The 20,934-nt window shown below is 43.4% G+C and overlaps 1 protein-coding gene across 1 annotated transcript in view; it reads right to left on the bottom strand.

Annotated features, from left to right (window-relative positions):
• GALNT10 (polypeptide N-acetylgalactosaminyltransferase 10) overlaps positions 1-18,275 on the bottom strand; it is a 116,957-nt gene extending 98,682 nt beyond the window's left edge. Inside the window, exon 1 of the mRNA XM_045027432.1 lies at positions 18,079-18,275. Coding sequence (XP_044883367.1) covers positions 18,079-18,237 — 159 coding nt within the window. The 5' untranslated portion in view covers positions 18,238-18,275. The remainder of the gene's footprint in view (positions 1-18,078) is intronic.
• Positions 18,276-20,934: the final 2,659 nt, after the last annotated feature.

The following is a 20,934-nucleotide window of genomic DNA, read 5'->3' as shown; positions in this document are numbered from 1 at the left end:
TGTTTCCACCATTTTGGCTGCAGATCAGAGTAATCTCTTGCATGCTGACTACAGGCTGTCTCGGTTGTTCTGCAGACTAATGGGAAGAAAACTTGTAAGCTTTTTAATAAAAAGCTACAAGAACTTGTCAAGATAGATGCACAACTCTAAGCAACAAGATCTTATTGAAACCCTTGTCCTCCACCTTTCCCCACTTTGTTTTTCTTGTACTGTCTTGGTAGGATGTGTTTAAATTTTAAGTTCTTTGGAGCAGAGACCTTATTCTGTAAGGAGTTTAGCACAATGTAGGTATGAAGCAGATATATTAAAAGTCAGTGTAGACTCCATGTGCGAACTTGTAAACTTAAAATGCTGGGATCTATTTTATTATGTTTAAGAGCACCCTATTGCCCAGCAGCTTTCAGAGGTCGCCTACATTAGCCATAGGCTACTTGAGAAGAGGCTGCTCAAAAAGTAAAAGTTTAAGCTTTAGAAACTCTTTACCTAACCATCTGAAAAAAGATATGCCCCCACCCCGCCATGCAATTCCTGTCCTTTTTAATTAACTACCTAAAGGATAGGATTCATTACATAGTTTACATATCCAATGAACAGAGCGATGCATTATACACCTCTACCCGGATATAACGTGATCTGATATAACACAAATTTGGATACAATGCGGTAAAGCAGCGCAATGGGGGGGGGGGGGGCTGCGCTTTCCAGTGGATCAAAGCAAGTTCGATATAACGTGGTTTCACCTATAACATGGTAAGATTTTTTGGCTCGAGGACAGCATTATATCGGGGTAGAGGTGTACATTGTTCTCATTTAGAAAGCTGAATCAATCCTAAGAGAAGTCTGAAGGAATGCCTAACATAGTGAATGCTAATGGGAAGGGGGTAGGTTTAGAACAGGGGTCGGCAACCTTTCAGAAGTGCTGTGCCAAGTCTTCATTTATTCACTCTGATTTAAGGTTTCACGTGCCAGTCATACATTTTAACATTTTTAGAAGGTGTCTTTCTACAAGTCTATAATATATAACTAAACTATTGTTGTATGTAAAGTAAATAAGGTTTTTAAAATGTATAAGAAGCTTCATTTAAAATTAAATTAAAATGCAGAGCCCCCCGGACCTGTGGCCAAGGACCTGGGCAGTGTGAGTGCCTCTGAAAATCAGCTCACGTGCCGCCTTCGGCACACATACCATAGGTTGCCTACCCCTGGTTTAGAAGATAAAATAAAAAAAGAACAAGTTAAAAATCACTTAGAAAAGTTAGATGCCTGTAAGTCACCAGGGCCTGATGAAATGCATCCTAGAATACTCAAGGAGCTAACAGAGGAGGTATCTGAGCTTCTAGCTATTATCTCTGGAAAATCATGGGAGACAGGAGAGATTCCAGAAGACTGGAAAAGGGCAAATATAGTGCCCATCTATAAAAAGGGAAATAAAAACAACCCAGGAAACTACAGACCAGTTAGTTTAACTTCTGTGCCAGGAAAGATAACGGAGCAAATAATTAAGGAAATCATCTACAAACACTTGAAAGGTGGTAAGGTGATAGGGAATAGCCAGCATGGATTTGTAAAGAACAAATCATGTCAAACCAATCTGATAGCTTTCTTTGATAGGATAACGAGTCTTGTGGATAAGGGAGAAGCGATGGATGTGGTATACCTAGACTTTAGTAAGTCTCGTACAATATTCTTATCAATAAACTAGGCAAATACAACTTAGATGGGGCTACTATAAGGTGAGTGCATAACTGGCTAGATAACCATACTCAGAGTAGTTATTAATGATTCCTAATCCTGCTGGAAAGGTATAACAAGTGGGGTTCTGCAGGGGTCTGTTTTGGGACTGGCTCTGTTCAATATCTTCATCAACGACTTAGATATTGGCATAGAAAGTATGCTTAAGTTTGCAGATACCACCAAACTGGGAGGGATTGCAACTGCTTTGGAGGATAGGGTCATAATTCAAAATGATCTGGACAAATTGGAGAAATGGTCTGAGGTAAACAGGATGAAGTTTAACAAAGACAAATGCAAAGTGCTCCACTTAGGGTGGAACAATCAGTTTCACACATACAGAATGGGAAGAGACTATATAGGAAGGAGTACGGTGGAAAGGGATCTAGGGGTTATAGTGGACCACAAGCTAAATATGAGTCAGTGTGATGCTGTTGCAAAAAAAAGGAAACATGATTCTGGGATGCATTAACAGGTGTGTTGTGAGCAAGACGCGAGAAGTCATTCTTCCGCTCTACTCTGCGCTGGTCAGGCCTCAACTGGAGTATTGTGTCCAGTTCTGGGCACCGCATTTCAAGAAAGATGTGGAGAAATTGGAGAGGGTCCAGAGAAGAGCAACAAGAATGATTAAAGGTCTAGAGAACATGACCTACGAAGGAAGGCTGAAAGAATTGGGTTTGTTTAATTTGGAACAGAGAAGACTGAGAAGGGGACATGATAGCAGTTTTCAGGTATCTAAAAGGGTGTCATAAGGAGGAGGGAGAAAACTTGTTCACCTTAGCCTCTAAGGACAGAACAAGAAGCAACGGGCTTAAACTGCAGCAAGGGAGGTTTAGGTTGGACATTAGGAAAAAGTTCCTAACTGTCAGGGTGGTTAAACACTGGAATAAATTGCCTAGGGAGGTTGTGGAATCTCCATCTCTGGAGATATTTAAGAGTCGGTTAGATAAATGTCTATCCAGGATGATCTAGACCAAGCCTGCACAACTCAAAGCGGCGAGGGCCACATTCCTCCAAAGAAAACAGCTGAGGGCTGAAACCTCCCGGCCCTGTGGAAACACACTCCCCCAGCACCTCCCGGCCCCGCGGAAACACCCCGCCCCAGCGCCGCCCAGCCCTGCAGAAACAAATCCTCCTTCCCAGCGCCACCCCACCAAAACAGCTGTGGGCCAAAAAGGAAGGTTGGGGGTGGGGAGGTGATACTTGATTTTAAATCAACCAGGGGCTCCCAGCTGAAGAGGTGGCTGGGAGCCCTCAGGGGCAAATTAAAGGGCCCAGGGCTCCGGCGGCTGGGGGAACCCGGCAGGGCCAGCTCTAGGTTTTTTGCTGCCCCAAGCAAAAAAAAATTTGGCTGCCCCCCATCCCAGCCCTGGGCTCCCCACGTACCCTCCTGCTGCCCCAGTCCTGGGCTCTCCCCCCACCCACACCCCCTGCCGCCCCAGCGCTGAGCTTCCCCCTTTCCTCCCCACCAGTGCCCTCCCCTCACCCCGCTGCTGCCCCAGCCCTGGGCTCCCCCCACCAGTGCCCCCCCCACACCTCCTGCTGCCCCAGCCCTGGGTCACTGGTAACTCGCTCCCAGGGTGGGTCATTCAGCAGGAATTTTGGATGTGCACAAAACACAGACAGGATTGGTTACTATATGGTTACAGAGCTGCAGTAAAGTGGGACATTTTTCAGCTTGTGTGATTGGAGGATATCTGGATGCATATTATAAGACTGTCCTCCATAAATGAGGAAAAGCTGAGGTGCCTTTATTATTCTTTTGTTCCACTCTTTCTTTCTATGGGGAATTTGCCAATGCAATATCACTGTCTTCCTTTTAAACAAACAAAAAGGCAATGGCTGTTGAAAATAGCAATTCCAGTCCTAATAAGCATTTCTTGCTCAATTTTATCCTACTTTTTCTACAGCAAGTTACAGTGGATCAGTATATTTGATTTGGGAGAAATGAAGTAACAGCTGCCCAAACTGAGCTTGAGCACTCCTGAATCCTGAGGTGTTCAAATCTGGAAGGCAGGTGCTGGGGGGGAGAGGGAGAGGGGGGCCTGTGGGCTCTGCGGGGGAGCATGGCAGCAACGTGTCTGGAGCTGCATGGAGCCAGACACGCTGGTCTGAGTGGCACAGTAAGGGGGCTGGGGGTTGGAGAAGGGGTAGCGGGTTCCAGGGGGCAGTCAAGGGACAGGGAGCGGGGGGGTTGGATGGGGCGGAGGTTCGGGGGGGCAGTCAGGGGACAGGCAGCAGTAGGATAGGCATGGGAGTCTCAGGGGTTCATCAGGGGACAGGTAGGGGGTGAGGTCCTGAGGGGAAGTTGTGGGGATCTCAGGAGGGGGCAGGACAAGGAGAAGGGAGGCTTAGATAGGGGCTGGGGTCCCAAGGGGCAGTTAGGGGCAGGGGTCTCGGGAGGGGGTAATCGGGGGACAAGGAGCAGCGGCATTTAGATAGGGGTGGGGGTCCTGGGGGGCAGTTAGGGCAGGGGTCCATGGAGGGGGCAATCAGCGGCCGCGGGCTGGGATTCAAAGGGCTCTGGGCTGCCCTCCGCTGCAGGCAGTGCAGAGCCCTCTGACTCCCGGCCGCGGCTGGGATTTAAAGGGCTGTGGGCTCCCCGCGGCTGCGGGCAACCCAGAGCCCTTTGATTCCCGGCCGCGGCTGGGATTTAAAGGGCTCTGCACTCCCCGCGGCTGCAGGCAGCCCAGAGCCCTCTGACTCCCTGCCGCGGCTGGGATTCAAAGGGCTCTGGGCTGCCCGCAGAGCGCGGTGTGCGGGGGATTCACAATCCCCCCGCAGGCCGCACAGTGAGGCCCGCAGGCCGTATGTTGTGCAGGCCTGGTCTAGACAGTATTTGGTCCTGCCATGAGGGCAGGGGACTGGACTCGATGACCTCTTGAAGTCCCTTCCAGTCCTAGAATCTATGAATAAAAATTCAGCAGCACTAAGATGGTGTGAAAAACTCACATTGAACCACTCTCTCTAAGCTTGTGATGAAATTACATTTACAGATAAGACCGGTTAGAACAGAGAAGCAAAATTTTCATTAGTCTGCTGACAATGAGATTGCTGGAGTCTACGTACACATTTATCTTAACAATGCATCAAGTAAGTTAGCTAATGAGCAAAAACACACAAATACCTTAGGTTCATTTAATTATCACTGAAAGAGAGGGGAAGGGATGAATCAATGCTTTATTGTTACTTTTCCGATCATAACCTTTATCTTTCTTTTAATGTCCAGGAGTGGCAACCTTTGGAGAGGCCACTTTACTGGTAATTCTGTTAAAAATAGATTACTAGCGGGGAAAACCAGAACTCCACATGAATGAACCTAACTTCAATGAGTTCAATAATATTTGATAGCAGCCATGCTATTACTGTTAAGATGTGACATACAAATGAGGAAAGCGGATAGTCCTTTTACTACTAGCATTGGTCTAAACAGGCAAAGAATTACAAGGAAACGTTAAGAGGTCAGTTCCCTTTACAACTCTGACAGGCTAAGGAGGAATCTAGATGCAGGAATCTCATTTACGAACTGAGAAGGTTAAAGCAAAAAGGAATCACAAAGCCTTAAGAGATGCTCTCTGCATATTAGATGTTGAGAATTCCTAAGATCTTTAAGCATTGGTTTAGTTACCAGTGAAAACCCAAATGTCCCTTTTCATGAAGCTGGCAGAGTATATGTGACAATATAAAGTCAGATTACTGTACTACCGGGAAAGTTGCTTTCTTGGTACAGGTGTCTGCAAGTCATTTGGCTCTTCAGGCACTTGCTACAGAAAGACTATTAGAAAGGGGTCTAAACTAATGTAATATTTCTAACTGGAGTTACTTTGTGAGAGAAATGTTTTCCATTTGAATACTGTACATTTTTCTCTTACAGATTTCCCCACAATTCCCATGAAGTAGTTATTCCTCCCACCAAACCCCAGAAAATGTATTTCTACATTCCTAAATACTGAGTTACTTGTAAGTGATCATGTTATTGGCCAGAATGAAAAGGACTCCAGCCACGTGATGTACAATAAACAGATCTGAAAAAGCTTCAAAAGCTGCTAAGTGGGAAAGATCTGTACAGAAAGTTTGTAGGTAGACAAGTTACAATGATAATGAGTACAAGACAGGAGTCATGACTAATGAATTCATAACTTGAATTTAGCTGGAAATAAATTAGTTGCTTGCTATTGCAGTAGAGGAGGTAATTATGCCCACTTTAGCATCCACAGTAGCAAGACTAAAGCAGAAACCCCTTCTTCCAATGCTGCAAGCAGATGAAGGTTTTTTTTTTAAAAAGCTTTTGAAAAACATTAATTTATCTGGACCTGGGACTACTCCAACCCCAAGTTTCTTTCCTTTAACTTAAGCTATACATTAAAACTACTTTTGCCATTAAACAAGTTTCAAAGAAGCAGCAATACAAAAATAACATTTTAAACACAATATGGGGCCTGTTATGATTTATCAGAGAAATACCCTGTTTTGAGCCATTCCCTATTTGAGAGATGTACAGGCAAAAGGAAGTAGTACAGTATGTTAGTGAACTAGTCTTTCACCTTTGATGGCAAGAATTCAAGTTATCCTTCAGTCCCCATTTGCACATATCAGAAGGAACACCAGTTGGACATATTTCACCATGATTGGCAGCTTCTGGTCAAGAGAAAACCAAAGCAGGGATAAGCAAGGGTGTTACTTGAGAAGAATTAAGAGAAGGGGATGGTGTGGTGGTGAAGAGAAAAACGTTCATAGCACCAGACTGCACTATACTTCCATCAAATCTGTAGTACTGAGTCTCTCCTTTTCCAAGGCTTTAAATGTACTGCAATATAAACAGAAGAGGAAAGAAAGGTGCAAACAGCACGAGCATAAGTCATGCAGAGGGTAAAAAACAAGGTCAGCAGAAAAAGTGGTTTTTTTATAAAAACGGGAACTATAGACAATATGCAGAGAAATCTACAGGAAAACAAAGGGGATGTTGTGTCTCGGCAAGTTAAACCTGCAATGGCTTGCATTTCAAAAGACAGAAGCTTAAATATATTTTTACATTATTCCTTTCGTATTTTAAAGCCAATTCAAAAGCCACTACATTCCTCCTTCTATATTTTGCCCATTCAGCTTTTCCACACAGAGCCACGTTTCTCCTATTTTATCCTGCAGTGCTGGTCCCACTAATCACTAACATATGTTCCAGCATAGAGCAGTTCCTTTGGTATGCTTTACAAAGAAGTGGTGTCACAAAGTAATAAGCATTGGCAAATATGGCCTGTCAGTTTTCATTTCAACAACTATAAAAACAGCAGAAGTGTGCTGGGCCCATAACTCCAAAGTTGATGGATCATAATCATCCTCTGCTAGCACCCAGCCCCCTTCTTTGGGCTAGATGACTGATTGAGGTCCCCTTCCGGTCCTACACTTGTACGACTTCACTGCATTAGGCAGGATAATACATAATACAACTGGCTCTGTGGATATGGGGAAACCGGTGGACGTGATATATCTTGACGTTAGCAAAGCTTTTGATACAGTCTCCCGCAGTATTCTTGTCAGCAAGTTAAAAAAGTATGGATTGGATGAATGGACTATAAGGGGGATAGAAAGCTGGCTAGATCGTCGGGCTCAACAAGCAGTGATCAACGGCTCGATTTCTAGTTGGCAGCTGGTAACATGCAGTGTGCCCCAGGGGTCGGTTTTGTTCAACATCTTTATTAATGATCTTGATGATGGGACAGACTGCACCCTCAGCAAGTTCACAGATGACACTAAGATGGGAGGAAGAAGTAGATATGCTGGAAGGTAGGGATAGGGTCCAGAGTGACCTAGACAAATTGGAGAATTGGGCCAACAGAAATCTGAGGAGGTTCAACAAGGACAAGTGCAGAGTCCTGCACTTAGGACGGAAGAATCCCATGCACTGCTACAGGTTGGGGACTGATTGGCTAAGTGGTAGTTCTGCAGAAAAGCATGCCCAAACAGTGAGCACAATGACCGTTCCCGGCTCCCTCTTAGCTGCAACGGATCTGTCATAACAGGAACAAAAAGCAATGGAAAGGTGAGTTCTGTCACTGAAGTCCTCAGATCTGCTCCCAGTTAGTGTGTTCAAAATTAGCTATGCTGAGTAAATACATTAGGTACCATTTTTACAGTGTTGTTATTCAAAGTAAGACCTACAAGTGGCACACGTAACCCAATACAACCTGCTATGGGTTGGGTCCCCTGTATGACCTTCATAGATCTTACAAAGGCTTTGGACCTAGTAAGCACAAAGGGCCTTGTTCAATTGCAACAGAGAATTTGCTGCCCCTCACTTCTCCTCTATTTGATTTGACCATTTCATAATGGCATGAAGGCTACAGCTCAGTATGATGATTAATATGATGGCTCTGAAATCCAGGAGGCGTCAAACAGCAATGTGTTTTAGCACCAACACTCTTGCTGATTTGTTGTGCTCTCATCTAGCACCCAAGGTAAACATCTCCATACAAGAGCATATGGAAAATTCTTCAACTATGCAGATCTAAGAGAAAAAAAGCAAGGTTAAACACCTGTTGATAAAAGAGCTTCTTTTCACCAACAGTGCTCTTCCCACATAGTGAGGAGGCACTCCAGAAACTTTTCAACAGGTTTGCATTAGCTTGTGATGACTTTGGACTAGCCATCAATCTAAAGACAACAAGGACTATGATATAAAATCTGTTTGCTGCACCAGAAGTTTTAATAGCCAGCACAACGCTAGAAGTTGTGCACAAGTTCTGCTATTTAGCATCAACTGTATCAGATGAGCTCGTCATCTAGAGATAGGTTAATTCTTGCACTGGAAAGGCAGCCACCACATTTGATCAACTGATCAAGCATATATGGGATAACAGAAAACTGACACTGAACACCAATATAAGGAGTTTAGCAGACATGCACCCTGAGCACATTGTGGTGGGTAGCGAAACCTGGCCCCCCTACAGCAGGCATGAGAGAATGCTAAACAGCTTCCACACTCGCTGTCTGCGTTGTATTTTAAATATCAACTGGGAAACCAAACTTCCTGATACCGAAGTACTTGAGAAAGCAAAATTGCCAAACCTAATCTCTATTCTTAAACACAGACATTTTTGCTGGCTGTCAGATGTACTGGATACATGCATTCCAAAGTACCTCCTGTATGCTGAGCTTGTGCTTGCTTCTCCAGAACACTGGACCGACGTAGGCTCAGTTTGCAAGAAGGCTTTGCAAACTTTCAACACTAACACTGCAAGTTAGGAAGAGGCATCTAGCAACAGGCTACACACTGGAGGGCTGTGCTGCACCAGGAAGTCTCAGAAGTTGAAAAGAGGTGGTTGAGAGAGAGAAAAGGAAAGAGAGCTAACAGGAAAACAGAGAAGGCCTGAAGCACCACTAGTGCACTAGTTTCATCTTCTGGCCCTGGGCCTTATGTCTGCACCAGGTGTGGCAAGACTGCTGCTCAAGAACTGGACTTTTTAGCCACTCATGACTCTGCAGCATGAACTGCTTTGGTGCTTACACAATCATCCTTTGAGATAGACAGCTGCAATCCATTCAGAGGAGAGTATCAATTTAAGTGCCAATACTACACCCAATTATGTTATTGTTATTTACTCTGTCATTGCCTTCATTTCTCATGTAACACTACAAGATTAGGTGGAAGAGCAAAAAACAAAACAAAACACCAATGATTAAGGAGAACATGACTTTTTAAAAAAAAATGTTGCAGAAACGCCTCACATAAGCACATTAAAATGGTCAGTTTACAAAAGACTTATTATTTAGAAGAAATCTAAGTCTGACAAACCTGAGTAGTTCTCTCACACACATCCATAGAGACCTTATTACACCATCACAAAAATGTTTATTACTCTATGAAGAAATTAATTGCTAAGACATATGAAAACTGGTAGGTTAAGGTTGATTTGCAATACAATTTCTTTTGCATCCTCTTCATTATAAACTAGGGGAGTGACTTTGAACTCTGTAGTTCTATTTGATTTCTACTTTCACATGTCATTCTTATTAAGTTCCTACCACTTTCATCAAAGTCTACAGTAGCTAACTGAATACCTGCAGGCTCTGCTGGGTGGTAATTAAAAACCATACAAGCTAGTAGTTGAGGTGTCTGCATCTCATTCCAGAGAAAGTTCTGAACCTAGAAAGTTACACCAAGTAAAGTTTATTAACTGGTTTCCACCTGTTTTGCTATGGAAGAATTCCATCCATTTTCTGAGAAAAACGATCCAGAAGAAATTTCACAATCAAATTAGATAACACCCAAATAAATATGTACTATTAAGAGATTTTACATGCACAGATGTTCAGGAAACCACCAACTCTGTTCCCCTGGCACATAATATTGTATACTATGTATGTTAACTTCCAGTAACAGTTATGTGATTTAAGACCATCAGAATGCACTAAATAGAGGTACTAGCTGCTTTTCTGTTACTCCACATGCACGCTGCCAGTTTCAAATGATTTGTAGGGGTAAAACCCTACAGCTGAGTTTTAATACAGTGTCAGATAAAGAGGAGCAATAGCTGGGAATGACTTGGAGTGCTTCAGGACAGTATGAAGCAGTGCAACCCACATGCTGAGCCATGTACATGTCCGGATTATGCCACTTATATTCAACCATAGCACTGTAATAAAAACAAGTTATTTAGGAAAGCATTAGCAATTCATTAGGCAGAGTCAAAATAAGAATCAGTAAGGATAATTTCCAACTTCTCCTAGGCCTTGTCTACAAATTTCCACCAATGGTGCAGCTACATTAAAGGGAGCAGTAGCTTAAATACAAGTATAGAGAGGGCCTAGCTCTTTCGTTAAAGAATACTTGAGTCCTGTCTACATTAGCATCTATGCCACCTTGGTGCAGCTGCACTGATACTGAAAAACAAGTACAGATTATTTTTGGTATAGATGCACGCCTACAAATGGGAGCTCTGCATTAAGGAAAGGGGTGATGGGAAAGTACCAAATTAGCTCCACAGCTGTTTTTCATAGATATGTTGGTATATAGCCAAACTGTTTTTACTATCTTTGCTTTAATTTAAGAAATGCATTGAATCAGACAGAACCCTATGCAGCACATAATTCTACTTCTAGTGACATTTCAGGCACAATGTTATTGGGCAACATCTCTGGCTAAGATCTGACTTTTCAGAAAGGACTTGAAGGCTACCCATCTACGACACCTCTAAAAGTTATAGAGAAAGATTATATACAAACAAGACAGGAATAGAGAACACTTGCGCTTAGACTGCCATTCAAGTAGTAACATCAACTTCTTCAGTTTTTACGTCGAACAGGATCTGCTCATACATGAAGTGTTCAAAGTTTCTTTTGCCTGCAAAGGCTGAATCATGACATTTGTACAAATGTCCTGATAACATCCACTGCTGCTGGTTATCCTTTTATTGTGACATAATTATATTCAACTGTCAGGGAAGGGGAAGGTAATAAAGAAATTCTAGTTACAAGTTTTGAAGGAAACATTTGGGGTCAACTTCATTATCTTCTATGCAGGTTCAGCAGATACAACATTTAAGAATTGCCATTGATGGTAAGCTGCCGCCAATTGCTCATTCACCCAAAAGTATTGATAAACTATCTAGGAAGTAAATTTGTAACTAAGTTTGGTTGTACATAAATCTTGACAGTCAACATATGATCCATATTCATAGCAAAACAGAAAAAACAGACAACTACATGATACGGTGTTCAGTGACATGATGTAAAAAGCAGATGTTTCAAGCCAGAACAGTTTTACAAACTGTCTTCATAATACTAAAAAAAAGTCTTCCATCAGTGAAGAGAAGAAAGCAAACCCTTGCATTTTTTTTTTAAGCGACACACTGAGTCAATTTAAAGTGACTAAATACTGAGCCAGAATCTCTAATAAAGGGAAGGGACCTCAAAGAGCAAACATAAGGAAGAGTAACCATTTTAAGCTCATGCAACATAAGGTGCTTGGAATACAACCCACCTGTTCTATCTCTGCATGGCTGTCTCAGCTAAGAGGAGTCATCTGGCATGTCAAAACTAGAAAGAAGAAATCCCAGAAAGTGCAATTTTCCACTCCCTTGTCTCAGTCAAAAATTCTATTTGGGTTCCATGCTTTAGCTCCGTTGTATGTTCCAAACCCCCCTGTAGCTTCATCAGTAGCAACAACTGTGCAAAGTTAGCCTTGTAGCTACAACCTAAAGCTCATTTTATTAAGCATCATAAAGCATCTGTGCTGCTTAAGAAGTCCAGTCCCAGAACAATCTCCCTGTTGCACAATCACACTGAAATAAGGGATCTTTGCCGATTATCATACTGAAAACAAGAGTCACTCTCAGAACAGGTTTGCTTAGTTGTAGCACTTGGACTTCAGTCCCCATGAGCATGATATAAAAATACTTGACTACAAAAGTGAAACTTTTCAAACCCTGCTTTATCAGGTACTGGGCTAGCCAAAGGTACAGTAAGTAGACAGTGATGGAATCTCAACAAGGTTTAGGACACCTCCCAGTAGTTGGGACAGGAGCTGGATTCTGTCAAGGCACTGCCACTGCATGAAGGTCTTTCATATCAGGCTTTGGTTAGTAGATATCTGATCAATTTGAAGTTCCATTTCCCATCAGCTGCCAGAAATGAGAAAGTTATCTTCTCTCCTCTAGTCCCCCCTGTCCCTTATGTGGTTATGGAGCAGGATGTCAGCTATTCCCTCCCATCACCCACCTACTGTTGCTTAGGTCCTCCTCCCCTGTGAATAGCTCCACTGCTACTGCTCACAGCCTCTCCCAGCAGCATGAAACTGACAATTCTTGACAGTTTCACAGCTGCTCAGGATTTGGAATAGTAGGGTCACTAATTTTACTTTGTGGTTTCTTGACAGAGACATCAGCAACAACAGTAGCAACATAGTTTGGCTACCGACACAGGAAGACATCACATCACTTCATTTTCAGTTCACAACTGGAAGGTCATCTTTGCAAACATAGGAAATCTTTTAAAGTCGAACCTTACATTTTGCTAAAATGTATAGTTTAGTCCCCCAAACTCACCAGGTAAAGCTTTTTACTTAACTCAATTTTTCAATTATAAATACATTTTCAATAAACTTGTTTATGATAGTTTGACTATTTTCATCAGAAGGTGGATGGGCTTTGCTTTACTCTTCAGTGGAGAGCAACAAACTGAATAATCAATGTGATTTATATAGTTCCATCACATATACAAGTGAATTTAGAGAGTAAATATTATTGCTACAACCAGCTAAAGGGTTGCTCTGTAAAGCACCCACACTATTTGATAACAAAAGACGCACAGACATTATAGTAGCTACTTCATAACAATACTGTTATTGTTTGGCAAATTCTGAGTAATACATAAAAACCAAGTTTTCGTCCCCTGAAAATTTCCCCCAAAGATTACTTACACTCTATATAAATTACAGGGGAAAAGAGATGGTGTTTTAAAAACCCTAAACTCCCTTATGATACACTCTACAGACAGGAGAGATCTGGTGACTGTTACCAAAGAGGTATAATAATGAACTACAATTTAAACCATTAGAAGACTGGTTCTATGCAAGTATTTACCTAACATGAATCAGCAGCCCACAAATCCATGTGGATAATAGTCAGCACTCACAGTACACTGGTGTTGCATGCAACAGAAGTATTTAAGCTATCCTAACATTCTTCAAACACCACCAGCAGAATCTCCATTCCCCAACAGTGAAGGAGAAACCCATTGTAGACTGCCAGATTTTAAGTTCTGGCAAGTATGTCAAGTTTTTTTAGAAGCAACGAGACAACATCTAACAAATATACAGAAGAACCTCAATAACCAGCACTAGCAGGAGGACCACCAATGGGAGTGGTAATGTCTGCAAACTAGAAAGTGATGGTGAAAGACTTCCAGGCATTATTGAGAAGATAGGAAGCTGGTATATCAAGAAACTCACACTCGCCCTGTTCCCAGCACAGCAGTGAAATCTCATTTTTCTGTGCTAGAATAAAAAACAAATCCAAGAGACGATTTTAAATGTGGATTTGTGGGGTTCAGCTATATTTTGTTTTTAGCAGGTGTAGGTTGCCTTATTTTTTCCTATTTGCATCCCTATTTTTCTAATTTAAGCGACAGTTATGACAGAGCTCATGGCAGGGAAATATTTTAGTTTGCACCACACACTGTTTGACCTACCATACATTTGCTTAAGCGAGAAAAAAAGATGAATACATGGTAAGATTTACAAACTTTATTACCTGAGTATCCTGAGATTTGCATACCAATTCAGTTATAAAATTTAAGGTTAGAATGTAAAACCTACTGAACTAGTAGCCTCGGTGGTTGTCAACAGAAGGGACAGAGCACCTGTAGGTTATATAGTCCCCACTAGATCTTCCTATGTTAAAAGCCCCCCCATTAGCACAGTTACATATAACGAGGAATAGAGAAGCAATAGACTTCTTAGTTTATAGTTTCTGATTATCAGTTATACCAATATAATATGGTATAAAGATGCTTCTGAACAGGTAGTTAGTTGTAAAGTATAAACTCATTACATTAGTATCTCCAGCATCTACAAAGCCAGTGACTTCTTGTGGCCCTGTCCTCTTACACCAGAATAAAAACTTACATTAAGAGCTGCAAAACAAATCCAATGGAAAAAATAATGAATGCCAACAGAACTAATCTGTTTTATTCCATCAATATTCTTTTCAGCCAGCATCATGTTTCACCTGAGCATGCAAATATCTAAGTGATTAGCTCTCTACTCATTTATGTGGAAACAAATTAGCATAATCTTTCCTAGAATATATTTACATGGTTCCGAAATACTTAATTTTCCGATACATTTATCGGCCACTACAAAGATTAAACAGGATAAAATCCCTTGTATTGATTTGTTGCCATGCTAAAGGTAATAGGCAACACAAGGGAGACAATCAGACAGATCCCTAGTACAGTTTAGAATTTTGCATCTTTGTGTTCCCAGAACTGCTTTTTATATTTTAATCCAACTGTTACTTTGAACGTTTGTTCGGTGCAGTTATTATGAAGGAAAAAAAAAATCAAGTGACAGCAGTAAACATTATATCCTACCTAAAAGGGAATAAGACAGGCAGGTTTTATTGAACAGCTCAGTTTAATGCAATATTAAAGGCATTTCATATTCCACTAAGCCTTTTTATAAAATGGGACTATATGAAAAGCCAAAATTAAAGATAAAAACAGACAATTTTTTTTCCCTGTTCTGCCTACAGCTTTTTGAGGAGCACAGTATTCTACAAAGTTACAAGTTTTGCTGTTAACAAATCAGTTCTCTGATCTGGCTCCATCACAGACAACAGTATTGGAGAATGCCATATAGATTATCTGATTTACAAACTGGAAGCTGATAAATAAAGAAGACAAAACCATTAATACTTATCAGTACTGAGAAGGAGAGGCCAAAAGAGAAATGTGATGAGGCACCCTTGTGTCCAATAAAACTTCTTAATTAGTTAGAAGCTAAATCTATGACAATAACAAAACATTGTTTTTGCCTTCATTTCATTGCGGCTGAAGTTATTTGTGCCAACATAACCAACTTTCTCCTCCAGGAGAATTTCTTTCAGTGATAACAGGAGCTATTATCTTAGGGCCTGATCCTGCAAAGTTCACACATGCGCATAATTTTACTCATTCTTGCTGTAAAAACCCTATAATTCTGTGATTTGGTTTAAACAGCTGCAGAGATTATTTATGTAAAAGGTTATTTTGCACTGTAAGGAGATTAAGCAGCCTTTTACTCAATACGTTTAGCATCTTTCCTTTTATTTTCCTATATTAAAAATAGGATTTTAGATTAGTTATATTTTTAGTGTCTGGAACAAACCCAGTTTGAATTATTAAGATTGTGAGCTCCTTAAGACAGGGATAATATCTTTTTTTTCTATTAAAGCAACAAGCACATTGTGGGTGCTACTGGAAGTTAATCAGTAGTAATATTTCAATAGCAACCAAGATATCCTAGGGACTTCCCACACACACAGTAGGCTTTAGTTTCTGCCCTGTATAGTTTAGAGTCAAAACTAAAGACAGGTCAAAATTTGGTGACATATTTGCCATGCATCAAATAGGTGTTAAAATATTAACATTAATAAGATACAGAATATGAACTCCACTGTTCAATAAGGATAACATGAGATTCTTACATATGGAAAACTCAAAGATATCGGGGGGGGGAGGGAGGGGGAATAGTGGCAGACCACCTCAAAGGAGCTTCACAGGCTCACTGATAATCCAAGATTAAGGCAATTCTACAGTGATGATTCTGAAAGATCAAAAGAAAAAAGGAATTTAGGATAATTCTCACCATATTTTCAGCCTTTAAAAACTTAGCTAGAAAATTATCTTATGTCCCAATCAGAAATGATAGACTTTCTTTTGGATAAAAGCCAGCTGCCTTTTCCTCACATTCTCCAACAGGTCACATGATTTTACATCTCTCTCCTCTTGACAGAATATCAAATTACATGAAGTCATAGAGCAATGGCCAGTTTGACCTGATTTTTATAATCAAAGAGCTTTACAAAAAGAGTCACTGCATGCAACTGAAGTGCAGGTATAAGGCAGCAGCAGGAACTCCAAGCATTTAACATTCACTATGCAGATTTCTTAAAAAACTCTGCAGATTTCAGAAGTCACAGCACATACATGCATCATGGTATGTTTTATATAAGCTGACACGGAGAGGTCCCCTTATCAACTAAGAATACCCCAAGGACAGGACTATAACCATGCCTGTATCGCTATACTGTATTGTAAAGGATTCTACCAAGTACTTGAATCTGAAAATTCTTTTTGGGAGGGAATCGCAAATCTACAGTTGGAGTCTTCCTCGGAGAGCTCTCTCTCTTCCTCACTAAGGAGCAGCTAGGATCCCAAGTTTCTACACCTTCATGGCACAGTTGCAATGGCAAGTCTCCAAGGAGGTAAAGATTTAGACAACTAAGAGCATAAGTGATTCTGAACAAAGACAGCCTTGCAATGGAGAAGCTGAACTGATTTGATAGTTCATGCTCCTCAAGCCCCAGTCCTTCTTAATGACACAAAAACAAACCAAGAATGGGGAACTCAGACTATGACAATCAAGAAGCGAGGGAGCTTCATTCAAGCCAGATAAAGCTATTTTGACACCGAACGGTCGGGTACCCAAGACACCCCCCATTAAACAAAACTGCATGAAGAACAAAGGTGTACCTGCCCCCCATCACTGCCACCTCCTTGGAAAGGTGAATGTGGCCCCTATATCTCCCGCTCCTTCCCAAAGGATAAGGTGAACATTCAGATGGGCCTCCCCCATTTCTAACTCCTCCAGAGATATGGGGATGGGGACACCAGGTGGCCACTGCTAGCCCCCTTCATCCTTCCCCCATAGGGGATGTAGGAAAAGCAGGTAATATTTATTCCCCCCGCTGATCCCCACCTTTCTAGGAGGGCTAGAGAGAGGGAAGGTGGGGCATGAGACCCAACTACATTATCCTCACCCCATAAGGGAGGGAGAAATGGGGGGCAGGGAGTAGGGAAGGATGGGGGCAAGCTCTTCATCCCCACCACCCACAGGGAGAATCAGGGAAGAGGAGCATCCCTCTTCTGCCCCTTCCCAGATTCAGCCCAGGGACAGCCCGACTGCCGCCACCTCCTCCATCCATACATCGTACACAGGAACCTGCCCCTATAGGGGCAGCAGCTTCCCCAACCCATAGGAGGCCAGCTGCTCCCTTCTGCTCCGTATAGCAACAAGCTGCTCCCTTCTGCAGCCATTCCCCTCCCTCAAAGACCACTGCCCCCACACACCCTATAGACCACTGCCCCCCCCAGCCCCTATGGCAGGAGCCATTGCTCCTATACATGACTAACCCCCATGGAGCTGCTGTCCCCCACCCCCTATGGAGGGAGCCGCTTCCCCCACACTCCTATAGGCGACTCCTTCCTCATGGAGCCACTGCCACCCACATCCCTATACACGACTCCCCCCATCAAACCCCTGCCCCGCACGCCCTATAGGCAACTTTCCCCCCACAGCCTCTATGGCAGGATCCGCTGCCCCCCACGCTCCTACTCATGACTAACCCCCATGGAGCCGCTGTCCCTCACGCCCCTATAGGCGACTCCCCCCAGGCCCCTATGGAGGGAGCCGCTTCCCCCACACTTCTATAGGCGACTCCCCCCCCCATGGAGCCACTGGCCCCTCCACGTCCCTATACACGACTCCCCCATCGAACCCCCGCCCCCCACTCCCCTATAGGCGACTCGCCCCCAGCCCCTATGGAGGGAGCCGCTGCCCCCCCCCGCCCCGGTCCGCGGGCTGCCGCTCACCTGCGCCTCCCCTCCGGCCGCCGCCGCCGCGGCCCCCCCCGCGCCGCCCTCCAGCTGCCGCTCCCGGTAGAGGGACCAGAGCCCCACGTTGGGCAGGAAGACGAGGGCGGCCAGCGCCAGCCCCACCGCCTGCAGCAGCCGCTTCTGCTTCCGCCGCATCGGAGCCGCCGCCGCCGAGCCCGACCCGCCGCCCAACTTTCCCCGCGCGCCAGCGCCGGAGAGCTCGGGCGAGCCGCAACTCCGGCACTTCCGCTCCGGGGGGGCGGGCGCTACCACTCCCACCGCGCGGGGGGGGGGGCGGCTCACAGAGCGCCCCGCCCCCCCCGCCCGCCGGCCACACCCACCGCCCCGGGCTCCCCTGGCTCCGTCCCCTCCCCCGGCGGGTGTGAATGGTACCGACCGGCCCCAACCCGCCGTTCCAAGTCTGGCGCTGCAGAGCTGGTAGTGGACAACCAGGGGCAGAAATTGCCGGGGGCGGGGGGTGGGGGCAGGAGTTACTGGCGGGATCGGTCCCTGCGCCCTCGAGTCCCGCCCGCCCGGCAGGGGCGGAGCAAGCGGCAAAGGCTGAGGGTGCGAGGGGTGCAACGGAGCAAAGTGTCAGGAGTTTAGGCGGTGCACGGCGCAAAGCGCTGGGGTGCAACCGAGCAAAGGGCGAGAGGTGCCCGGGGTGCAGAAGGGCGAGGGCTGCTAGGCGTGCAAGAGTTCCAAAGGCTCGGGTGCAACGGAGCACAGGAGAAAAGGCTGAGAGGATTCAATAGTGCAAAGAGTAGAGGTTCAAGATGGGACCTGGTGCAAAAGGATCCAGGGGTTCACAGGGCTGGGGGTACAATAGCCTGATCTTCAAACATGCTGATCCCCCAAACCAACTGGAACTGAAGTTAGTGGGGGACATAGGTGTTCAATGCCTCCAAAGATTAGGGTCCTAAATGGACAAAGGTGCAACAAAGCAGCGTTAGACGTACAGGGTTGCAATGACTTACGTTTGCATTGGTGGAAAAGTGCAGACACATCAAGAGTTAAATGTACAACCGTGCAGTTAAATAGACAAAAAAAAGAGATGTGCAATGGAGCAAGGAGGTGGCTATGCTGTCTTTTCACCTTTAGCTCCTTGCACAATTACTGAATTAATTGTGCCTGTGGTGCAGATACTCATTTTGTTTGCCAACAGCAGTTTTTTTAAATTCACTGTTTGCCTGCTAGAGTTTAACAGCGGAACATTCTTATTTTGTCTTTATAGACTAGTTAGTAATTATAGGCATATTGAGGGGTTTAATACTTCTTTCTCACACCCACTGGGAAATGTAAATAACCTTCATTACCATGGAAGTTATAATGTAAAACTAGTTTGGGAGGCAGCTTTAATTTTTTTCTGTGAATCTGAGGACAACATACTTTGTTAACATAATAATTAGGATTCTGGGTTCAATCCCTAAAGCAAAGATATTCAAAATTTACACTTTATTCATGTGTGCTGTTATATTTAGACACAGCAAAGGTGAATTTAACGTAGAGCTGAAAACCTTAACTGCTTGCTTTTATGAATTTATCCATTTCTGAACATGTAACTTCTTTTGTTATTGGTGTACATGTTTTGTTTTTGCTTTAGCAGCTGTGGCAATTCAGACTTTACAAAGTTGCACAGAATAATATTCCCTATGCACCTGCAGATCACTTAGCATATAAATGCCAGATTCTGAGCTCCTTGCCCTCTTCTCCTGTTGAATTGCTGCTTGAAGTCAGTGGGAATTGCATGTGTGTAGATAAAAGAAGACAAATGGATACTCAAAAAAACACCTTCAATAGTTGTTACACCTGCACTATACCCCTGCTCCTTCAACTGGTTCTGCCTGGGCAGAGAGGATACGCATATGGATCAATTGTAGGATCAGGCACTCTTTTCTTATTACATTAAAAAACATTACCCTTACAATTGCAATGGACTAACTAGCATCAAAGCATACTGCTGCCTATTACAGGATGGAATCGGAACTGCTTAGCTTCATGTCGTAGGATTTATATTGCAAACAGCTAATGGACATTCTTCTTTAGCTCAAAGTGTACAGATCTGTGCTTTTGGATACAGGCAGATCTAAGTTCTCTGCCTGCTGTTGCCGTTAAATCCTGAGTGGCCATGGTGTGTAGCATGGTGTCAAGTGTAAGGTTCTTAGATGGCCCCGAGTTTACATCACTTTTAATAATATTCAATGGCATTACAGCTGACCAGTTTGCAGCATTTGTTTTAACTCTGAAGCAGATTCAAATGACTAAGGATAACAAAACAAAACAAAAACAATGGGCTACAGGGTGACATCCTACACCAAATTTCATCACAGAGCAAATGTGTATGATAAAACTAAACTGTGTGAAGACAGGGAACATAGTAGAAATGGCTACGTGACTTTTAACTATAGTGGTGTGGTCAAAGGCAGGTATAACCACTATGAATTGGTGGGGGAAGCTTATATATTAATTGCTTATGAAAGATAGGATAGAATCCTATAAATTAGTACCCCGGTGGAAGTAAACATATCAATGAAGTGATGGTCCCAAAAGTGGAAACTCATAGGAATACACTTTAAGTAAACATTCACTTACTTGTAATGCATGTCCTTAAAAATAAGCAATTTACAAGCATGAAGCACATTACAGTATTTAAGATGTATTTGTCTGATAGCAATAATACAGCAGCGGGGGAAACAAAGAGTCAGAATCATCCCTAGGGCTTAAATGGTGCCTACGGTCCTGTGCTGTGCTTTCTGAATTGGAATAAATTGCACCCAAAATGAATAAAACTCCCGCACCAAACAGAATCACAATATCAACTTACTGTAAACAGCTTTAGAGGAAACACTGTGT

The sequence above is a fragment of the Mauremys mutica genome, chromosome 8 (assembly GCF_020497125.1).
Source record: "Mauremys mutica isolate MM-2020 ecotype Southern chromosome 8, ASM2049712v1, whole genome shotgun sequence".
In the NCBI taxonomy this organism is placed as follows: domain Eukaryota; kingdom Metazoa; phylum Chordata; order Testudines; family Geoemydidae; genus Mauremys; species Mauremys mutica.
The sequence above is the reverse complement of the archived record's forward strand: the minus strand, read 5'-3'. Positions and strand labels throughout refer to the sequence as shown.